General features: G+C 31.2%; 2 protein-coding genes and 1 long non-coding RNA gene across 5 annotated transcripts; 2 read left to right on the top strand and 1 right to left on the bottom strand.

Moving 5' to 3' along the window:
• LOC104701462 lies at nucleotides 3,108-4,479 on the bottom strand. Of its 3 annotated transcripts, none has more exons than XR_753826.2 (4): nucleotides 4,169-4,479; nucleotides 3,807-3,904; nucleotides 3,592-3,653; nucleotides 3,108-3,348 (listed from the first exon to the last, which is right to left on the bottom strand). It is a non-coding gene; the product is annotated as an uncharacterized LOC104701462 (long non-coding RNA). The 3 variants fall into 3 exon arrangements; XR_753825.2 differs by having other exon boundaries at nucleotides 3,129-3,348; nucleotides 4,215-4,474; XR_753824.2 differs by having other exon boundaries at nucleotides 3,807-4,472.
• LOC104701461 (chaperone protein dnaJ 15) lies at nucleotides 5,118-8,175 on the top strand. Its single transcript, XM_010417155.2, has 11 exons — nucleotides 5,118-5,563; nucleotides 5,814-5,937; nucleotides 6,029-6,111; nucleotides 6,218-6,329; nucleotides 6,425-6,529; nucleotides 6,660-6,710; nucleotides 6,876-6,965; nucleotides 7,057-7,165; nucleotides 7,243-7,391; nucleotides 7,472-7,525; nucleotides 7,677-8,175. The coding sequence occupies exons 1-11, from the start codon at nucleotides 5,436-5,438 to the stop codon at nucleotides 7,902-7,904; spliced, it is 1,233 nt and encodes a 410-aa protein (XP_010415457.1). The 5' UTR covers nucleotides 5,118-5,435; the 3' UTR covers nucleotides 7,905-8,175.
• On the top strand, nucleotides 9,195-10,099 carry LOC104704737 (chaperone protein dnaJ 15-like). The gene is made up of 4 exons (XM_010420774.1): nucleotides 9,195-9,313; nucleotides 9,438-9,567; nucleotides 9,672-9,754; nucleotides 9,868-10,099. The coding sequence occupies exons 1-4, from the start codon at nucleotides 9,195-9,197 to the stop codon at nucleotides 10,097-10,099; spliced, it is 564 nt and encodes a 187-aa protein (XP_010419076.1).

The following is a 10,349-nucleotide window of genomic DNA, read 5'->3' as shown; positions in this document are numbered from 1 at the left end:
TTTTATATGCAGTTAATAATTTTACATGCAGTTATTAATGTCATTGTAAAATTTAGTAACTGCATATAAAATTATTATGTAGTTAGTAACTGCAATAATTTTATATGCAGTTATTAATGTCATTGTAAAATTTAGTAACTGCACATAAAATTATTGTGTAGTTACTAAATTTATACACAATAATTTTATATGCAGTTACTAAATTTTACAATGACATTAATAAAAACTCTTTAAATCAATTATTAACCTCTACAAAACATAACAAACATAGATTCACTCACACTAGGAAAATGTTTAAATTTCTATACTATTATTTATATTAATATAGCTTATCAATTTGTAATAATTTGTTTTTAGTATTTGTTAATTTTTGTTCTATAAAAAAATTTATATATTTTATTTTTTGTATAATAAATAACCATACAAAAAAAATGTTGAACTGTAGGGTTTTGAAATTCATATTTTAGTAGAGAAAAACAAAAATATTTCTTGATGTTATTGTTAAAAAAATAATTAATGAACAATATTTTATTTTAACAAAATTTCAGAAATATAATAAAAAAATATTATGCATGCAACCACGCATTGCGTTGACTAATACCTAGTAAACATTACAGCTAGCTTAGGAGAAAAGAGACAAATAAGGTCTTCATCATCAACCAAACAGAAAAGATCATAATATGCATAATGATTATGATGATTTCTTAATCAAATAAATAGCATAAACCTGTAATATATGCTCATTTTGTATACTAATCTTATTCTTCTATTTTCTTAATTTATTCGGAAAAGCTAAGCAATTTTTTATTAGAATAAGTTGCATAATTCGTTAAATTTTTTTCTTATATGTGTTTCATACTCAATATATATATATATATATATATATATATTTTAAATCATAATTTTGATTTAATTTGTTTTTTGAAGAAATTTATATAACTCTATTATAGGATATGTCTACACTTCTATTATATCACCAAAAAGTAGATATGTTGTTTGCGGCAAACAGTTTGCCCATCTTAGTTAATTGGTTTGTAGTAAACTAATGAAAATATTCTTATACAATAATAATAAATTGAGAAAAAAGGAGATATAAATCTTAAAAATCAATCCAACGTCATTAGTTATAAGCAGATAGTGGAATATTGGACAAACTCACATGGTAGAAGCAGAACGAAGGTAGTAAATGCTTACGGATGCAGAATTGTTTGAGCAAAGGATGAGCAAAGATATTTGTGTCGAAAGTTTTCCTAACTAGGTGGAGTTAGGCGGCGTGTTCTGTTGGAAGCAACAACGGTACAAAGTGATGCTCAAATCAAAGGTGCTCAAACAGGTGAAAAGTTAGTCAAAAACTGTTTCAAGGAAATGAAGCATGAGTGACTTAAAAAGTTATTTTTGCAGTTTATTCAACAGGAAATTTACTTGTCAGCAGGGTTCAGTTTAAACAAGATGCTTGGAACAGGGGTTTGAAGAAGTTGCTGTTTAAAGAACTAAAGGTGTTGTTTTGTAAGACTACAAACTTAATTGGTAACCGAGAAATCCGATTGAATTTAGTTGATCTGCTTGAATCTACCTGTATTTATTTTTAATTTTTGTTTTACGGAATCTGACTCAATAATTCAAAGCTCAAATCATAATAGAGGAATTTAGCTGAAATTAAATAAGAAAATAAACTTATAAAAAATTAGTTAATTATACTTTTTAGTTAAATAACAAATAAATATTATGGAAAATTTGTAACTCGTAAAAAATGGTTGAATTTTGAAAAAAATTGAATTTATCTGACAGAAAATCAAATTAGCAATCTTAAACTATTAAAATTTTCTAAAAAATCTCTAACAGTTCTTAAGATTACTAAAAAGCCATAAAATGTTAAAGTTAACTTTCATGTTGTATTGTTGATAAAAACAAAATTATTATATTTATCTAGTTTTTACCATGTTGTATTGTTGATAAAAACAAAATTATTATATTTATCTAGTTTTTACCATGTTGTATTGTTGATAAAAACAAAATTATTATATTTATCTAGTTTTTACCATGTTGTATTGTTGATAAAAACAAAATTATTATATTTATCTAGTTTTTACCATGTTGTATTGTTGATAAAAACAAAATTATTATATTTATCTAGTTTTTACCATGTTGTATTGTTGATAAAAACAAAATTATTATATTTATCTAGTTTTTACCATGTTGTATTGTTGATAAAAACAAAATTATTATATTTATCTAGTTTTTACTAACAACATTTACTATTGAAGTTAATTTATTCTAGTTTAAATAATAATTTGTTTTTTCAAAATTTAAACAAAAAAAAGAAAAAAAAACTAATATCTAAAAATTTCTCAAGTTTACAAATGATGTAACATTTGTTTTCCCTCCAAATTCCTCAAGAATTCCTCAAAAGTTCCACAAAACATTTTGTTTTTGGGCAAAACATAACATATGTTACCATTTAAACCCATATTGGTTTAATCTATGAACCAAAAAAAAAAAAATCATTCTAATTCATTTTCTACAAACAAACACAGTCGCATCTATAATTGTCTTCCATGACATGGTTTTTGCTACTTCAAAGTTCAAATTGTATAATTTGTTTACTCACATATCTATAATCAATGTAACACATACTCTAAATTTTTCATATCAGTAAAAATAATTTTGCAATATTTGAGTGACCTTTTATTAACAAAAATAGTATGAAAGAGACACACAAACCCAATCACGAAGAAGACTGAAATACAAAAAAAAAACGGATAATTTGTCTAGCTGTCGAAAACAATCCGAGCCCAAAAATAGATCTTAAAAATTAGAAGCAAACATATGAAACAGAACAATTAAGTAACAAACCCTCACTCACCTCATAAGACGACTGAGAGGAAAGAGACACACAAAATCTAACAAACCCTCACTCACCTGACCATATCTTGAGAAATTATGAGCAGCCCTATTACATTCTTTCTTTGTGAATACAAACGAAGTTGAATCAAACTTTGAAGTCCAGTAATGTAAATCTTGAATTAGGTTGGTTAGAGACCTGTTCTTTTGGACACTGGGCATCTCCATTGGTAAGTTTTTTAACAAGTTTGTTAGAAATATTATAATCACCAAAAATACAAATTTACTTACTAAAAACTTTTTAAAGATTTTGTAAAATTTATTCCTCCAATGGTAAGTTTCTTAGCATTACATTTAAAAAAAAAAGAACTTGTTTTACAAGCAAAACAGAATTTGAAAGGCAAAATGGACAGAACTGAGGTTTTCCCCTTCTGTTTGTGAGTGGGATCGTCTTCCTAATGTGAATGAGAAGAGCATTGTTTGCCTTATCTTGGGACATAAACGAACCTGCATGCATATAGATGTGGACTCATATATAAATCCAATAACAAACACTCAAACATTATCTCTCCAGTTAAGTCAGTTATAAAGTGTCCACTTCTTCAGATTAGAAACTAGCAAAGACAAGGAGAAATTAACTACAATTNAAAAAAAAAAAAAAAAAAAAAAAAAAAAAAAAAATTAACTACAATTCAATATGAGGTGTCACATGAACCAAACATATGAAACATATAAATGCATACCACTAACCGTTTATGTGCTGATTCGTGATATATCTTCTTGTAGTGATTGTAAACTGCCACTGCAAGCACCTGCATCAACGAGATAACAAAAGAATGCATTAAGAACTGGGTAATAACAAGCCACTGAGACAACAGTTTGATCACAGAAGAAGATATAATGAAGCGTAAATATGAATATAAAGATTCATAAGAATCGAACAAAGCTGTGTCTCTAACGGTTACCATAAAGTTTGTCTCTCGTCTCCGTTTTGTTCAAATACAGAACAACCAGACCAAGCTCAGCTCTTGTGCTCTCATACATTGGATTCTCACCTTCTCACCTTTAAGATCAAATTTGATATCATTTGTGGGGTTAATAATCCAAAAAGTCAAAACAAAAATAATACTACAAGAATCGAACAAATAAACCAGATTTATGCATCAATCAATCCACAACAACATCGAGCAAAAAAATCCTAGGAAATTTACAGAGAAACCCCTAAAAAATTCACAACAGCAGATAATTTCAATTGAAAATCAATTATGAAATGCATCAGTTGTGAATAATTAGAAATAGTTCACAACAGCAGATCTGTACGACATACATCGACTGAAAATCAATTCAATAAAACAAGAAATTGAATATCTTACCCCCAATCGATTCGGTTTCTCTTATCCCAATTTTTGTTTTCTTTAAAATCAGACATAAAACTATGGAGCATCAATCAGAGTAGGAAGAGGAAGAGCTAGAGTAAAATAATGGCGGCTATGGTGTTTTCCGTTTTCTCCATCGGAGATAACGAGAGGAGGCATCGAGAGAGAGAGGAAGAAGAAAGAAAGAAAAAAACGCGCAATTTTTTTTTTTTTTTTCATTGCTCAAGTAGGCGTCGACACGTGGTAGTAAGAATCAAAATAAAAACTTCTTAGCTAAAGATTGATTCTACACTTAGTTAACATTTTTGATTTATTTTTTTTTGCTTTATACCCTAAGAACTTTGTTAACATCTCCCCGATGGAGATGACCTTAACAATGTTTATAAGATTCACACAATGGCCTTCAAACATAATATTGGTATAACCTCTAATCCATAATTGTTGTAAACCGACAAGTAGAGCTTTTGTCTCTTCTTCAAGTAGAGATCCTGCATATCCTAAATTAGCCGAGCCCCAAGAGAGAAGTGATCTACAATGATTTCGAATTATCTAACCACCAATGGCCTGATAGTTAATCCCATCAAAAACAGCATCGAAATTACTTTTCACCGATGGTACGGAAGGAACCCTCCATCGTTGTGGTTGTTGAGTAGTGTCGAGAAATCATCGTATATATGAAAAGCCACTTATAAAGTCCATCCTTATTATTATAAAACTATAAAGTCATTGGAAACAAAAAAAAAACAGCAAATAAGAGATGTGAAATAAGTAATTTCGTTTAGGGAAAATTCTGAAAAATCAACGAGTTATTTATTTTTTTATTTCTTACAAAAAAAAATTGTTGTCTTATGAAACATGACGTCATCCGAATAAAAATAAATTAAAAAAACAGAAACAGTTTTTTTTTTTTTTTTTTTTTTTGGGAACTTCTTCTGCTCTCCTTTGGTGAAACCCTCTTGTTTCGTATCGTTTAGCTTTTCTCGATCTTCTTCCCTAATCTCATCTTATTTGTTGAGCTTCTTCTTCTTCTTCTTCTTCTTCTTGTAGATCCTCGTTTCTGGTTCTTCTTTCCTTCATCGTTTCTCTTCCGAGGTTTCAATTCCTCGATTCAATTCACCTGAATAATACCCGTTGTGGATCTGCTAATCCTAATCCCCCGTTTGAATTCGGAGAGAACATTTGTGTGGTCAGCGGCGGAGGTTAAGAGAGAGAGAGAAGATGAGCGCTAAGAAAGTTGAAGGTTCGTCAGCTCCGGCGAATCGACGAGATCCGTACGAGGTTCTCTGTGTTTCAAAAGACGCTAACGATCAAGAAATCAAATCCGCTTACAGGAAATTAGCTCTCAAGTAAGCTTCTTCCCCATCTCCGCTCAGTTTCTGATTCGCTTCATTAAGATTATCTTGTTTTCGCTTCAATTTCAATCGTCTTGTATGCACAATTGATTTCTTAAGGTTTCTTCTGTTTTTTTGTTTGTAATTGAGAAATCTGAGATTGTTCCTATTTGTGAATGAATTAAGAAGGATGGTGTGTTATAGTTCCATCGTCACACTGAACTTTGATATGTTATTGATCACTTTGTGTTTGTTGGATTGATAGGTATCATCCGGATAAGAACGCGAATAATCCCGATGCGTCGGAACTTTTTAAGGAAGTTGCATTTTCATATAGCATTTTGTCTGACCCGGAGAAGAGAAGGCACTATGATAACGCAGGGTTTGAGGTATATATATAACTTCTTCTTCGGTCTTTGTTAATGTTGTCTACACTACACATTCTCTTGCAGCTTCAATAAAGAGTTATTGATATGATAGGCACTTGATGCTGATGGAATGGATATGGAAATTGATTTGTCTAACCTTGGGACTGTAAATACCATGTTTGCAGCTTTGTTCAGGTTCGAGTTTGTTTTTTTTACCTTTATTTGTTTTCCAGAGCTCTTAAGAAAGCAATCTGTTTCAGATCCTCTTTTATTTTATCATTCCCATAATTGTGAACTTCAGCAAACTAGGTGTGCCTATTAAGACTACTGTGTCTGCTAGTGTGCTTGAAGAAGCTATGAATGGAACTGTTACTGTTAGGCCCCTTCCTATTGGAACATCAGTTAGTGGGAAGGTGTGAACTCAGATTACATTGACTATCTTTTTTACCTCATTTCATTATGTATTTGGAATTGAAATTTTATCTTTTTTTTATATATATCGTATCAGGTTGAGAAGCAATGCGCTCATTTTTTTGGAGTTACGATAAGTGAGCAACAAGCTGAATCAGGGGTCGTTGTTAGAGTAACTTCAACAGCACAAAGTAAATTTAAGGTATGCCATTACTGACCATCTTGATAATGTTTAGTGTATTCAATGCTTGCTCCTTGTCCCTGGTGACTAACTTGTAAGTTGTGTCACCTAATTAGCACTATGACTAACTTCTAAATTTGTCCATCTTCAGTTACTTTATTTTGAGCAAGATTCAAGTGGCGGCTATGGATTGGCCTTACAGGTATAAATCATTTCGCTTTGTAGTAGAAGAATATTGGTCTTAGTTTTACACCATTACTGAACTGTCTTTGGACAAGAAATATGTTCGCTAGTTCTTAAAACAGCTTTTTCCATTTTTCTCATGGTGATTCCATGACATTATTAAGCGTCTATTTTGTTATTTCAGGAAGAGAGTGAGAAAACAGGCAAAGTGACATCAGCTGGCATGTATTTCTTACATTTTCAAGTGTATAGAATGGATTCGACTGTCAATGCGGTATGCAAATTCTGAGCTCTTTTTTCCTTTCATATGTAGCTGTAGAATATGGAGAGGTATTAAAGCAATCCACATTGCGGTTATTGTACAGTTAGCTGCAGCCAAGGACCCTGAATCTGCTTTCTTCAAGCGATTGGAAGGTCTTCAACCTTGTGAGGTTTCAGAACTGAAAGCAGGCACACATATATTTGCAGTCTATGGTATGAGTCATTACTTTTTTACGATAGCCGGAGAATTTTTGAGACTGTAGTTTAACTGGTCTCTAGTTGCTTTACAGGTGATAACTTCTTTAAGACTGCATCCTACACGATTGAGGCACTCTGTGCCAAGACATATGAGGACACAACAGAGAAGTTGAAGGAGATTGAAGCTGAAATCTTAAGAAAGAGAAATGAGTTGCGGCAGTTTGAAACAGAGTACCGAAAAGTAAATTTCTACTATTTGAGAGCTCAGTCAGTATTTTAGGGAGACATGTAACCTGATAATTTCCTATATTCTTTTGCAAGGCGTTGGCGCGGTTTCAAGAAGTTACCAACAGATACACACAGGAGAAGCAAACCGTACGTTTGATGAATCTTTTTTCTACTTTAATTAGCACTCGATGTTTCTGAAAAGAGATGTTTTTGTAAACTTTGTGCACATGGTCTCAGAGGAGCCATATCAGATATTTTACTTTTTTGTCATTCTAAAAGTGCTTGGTTTATGGTGAAGGTCGATGAACTGCTAAAGCAACGGGATACAATCCATTCGACCTTCTCTGTTGTGAAGACACCAAGCGGCAACAACTTGAGCAATGGAAGTAGCAGCAAAGCTCACGGAGAGGAATCAAAAGGCGATGGGGATAGTGCGGGAGAAGAAGGCGGAACAGAAAGTAAAGACAAATCGAAGAGGAAATGGTTCAACTTGAACCTAAAAGGATCCGATAAAAAGCTTGGTTGACCAGAAAGGCTGATTTGTTGTGGGTCATTTGGTATTTTGTTCATTCGTTAGACAGAACAGAAGTGATTTGGTGACTGTTCATCACTGAGATGCTCTTTGTAGGCATGGTTTTATCAGATATTGGGAGAAAGATGCAAAGCTCTTTGATGGGGAGTGTTTTGATTTTGTATGCATATTATGCTTTCATCAATTCATTGTTTGTTATATTTTATATTAAACAGAATTGTCATTGTGATGATATATATTTCAAGATTCAAAAAGAAATTCAGAATTTCAGATGTATTTTATTTAATTGTTATTAAAACAATTAAATCAATAACTAGTCGAATTAATTATGGGCAATTTAAAGAAAAAAAATATTGAGTCTTTGTTCCAAAAAAATACCATTACTAGTTTTTTTTTTTTTTTTTTTTCACAAAGAGACCATGAAAATTAAAACTAAACTTTATCTTTCAAATTATAAATTCTAAAAGATAAATCCTAAATCTTAAAAACTAATCTGTAAGGGGGTATTATATTCAACTACTGACTTTAAAAGAATTAAAACGAAAAGAAAAATTAAGATTTTAATGTACTTCACAAATTCTTACACCATAAAAGATGGGAATTGTTTCTTTACATCCTTTTTCTTTTGTTTTCTATTAAATTCTAATTAAATTACATTACCATTAAAAAAATCTTAATATTGAATAAATTAGCTTTTAACAGAATTCTAAAATCAATAAAATGAATAACAGTAGATTCTTTTAAATTCTTTTAAATTGAATAACACTAGATTTATGCAGAATTTTAAATTATTTCAAATTCAGTTAAAATCCTACTTTCAATAATCTTTCAAATCCAAACTTTTAAATTATAAACATTCCTTAAGAATTTTTCTTTTAATTTCTATTAAATTCTAATCAAATCACATTACCATTAAAAAAATCTTAATATTGAATAAATTAGCTTTTAATAGAATTCTAAAATCAATAAAATGAATAACAGTGCATTCTTTTTAATTCTTTTAAATTGAATTAAAATCCTACTCTCAATAATTTTTCAAATCCAAACTTTTAAATTATAAACAGTCCTTATTAATCATTTTTTCCTTACTAGTGCAAAACGTGAAACCTTATATTTAGTTTCGTCTTGTTGACAATCTTTTTTCTTCTGCTTCTCTCGTCAACCTCGTTGCTGGCTTCATTTGTTCATCGTCCAATTCCTCTATTGAAGATATTATCCTATAGTTCCCCTGGTGCTTCCTTCGAGTTTGAGACATTTTTTCGTAGGAAAAGAAAAAGTGAGACGATGAGTGCTAAAAAGGTGGAAGGTTCGTCAGCTCTACGAGACCCGTACGAGGTGCTTTCTATATCAAAGGACGCAAACGATCAGGAAATCAAATCCGCGTACACAAACTTGTCCCACAAGTAAGCTTTCAAACTTGTCCTTTGTTCAGTGCTATTGTTTTGTCCTAGTTAATGCCTTTGTTTGTTGGATGATTATGCTTTAACATGAAATCTATTCTTATATTGGATTTAAAACAATGGACAGGTATCATCCGGACAAGAATGCTAACAACAATGTTGAAGATTCTAATCTTTTCAATGAAGCTGAACTTTCCTATCGCATTTTGTCTGACCCTGAAAAAAGAAGACAATATGATAATGGAGGGTTTGAGGTGGTGATTCTTGTTTTGTATGCTTAGTGTCTCACTTGTTTTATCTATTTTTTTTTAAACGCATTCTTGTCGCTATAATAAGATTTGTTGTTTTATTGATATTATAGGCACTTGAAGCTAATGAAATGGACATGGAAATTGACTTGTCTAACTTTGGGACTGTAAATACAATGCTTGTAGCATTGTTCAGGTTAAGTTACTTTACATATATATATATTTTTTTCCCAGAGCTCTCAAGAAAGCACTCTATTTCAAATCCTCTGTATTTAACCTTCTATCATCCTTATAATTGTCAACATTCAGAAACTTAGGTGTACCTTTCAAGACTAGTGTATCTGCCAATGTTCTTGAAGAGGCTATGAATGGAACTGTTACAGTTAGGCCCCTTCCTGATATGAGCTTTGGCTACAAAATGATCTTGAACCAAAACAAGGATGAGTTATTAGCTGGTCTAAGGACCTCTCTAACTAACCCGGATAAGGTGAAGATGAATGGTGGATTGACAAGAACCACAATAGATGTGAAAGTCTATTGATACTTCTTAGAACACTCAAGAATTCGGACACACTCACGAATTAGAGAGCAAAGGTTTCTTTTGTGAAACACAAACAAGCAATTTTATTGATCAAAAGGTGAAAAATAAGAACTACAACTCAAGGCATTATATAGCCAGGTTCATAACTTATTCTAAGGAAAAACACATAAATCCTGCAAAGAAAAACAAGGAAAACCAGAACAAAATCAGAAAAATAAAGGAAAGAGACGTTGGGTAGAAAGGAGAATAT

Source organism: Camelina sativa, chromosome 7 (genome assembly GCF_000633955.1).
Source record: "Camelina sativa cultivar DH55 chromosome 7, Cs, whole genome shotgun sequence".
Classification (NCBI taxonomy): Eukaryota; Viridiplantae; Streptophyta; class Magnoliopsida; order Brassicales; family Brassicaceae; genus Camelina; species Camelina sativa.
This window is presented reverse-complemented; position numbering and strand designations above follow the sequence as displayed.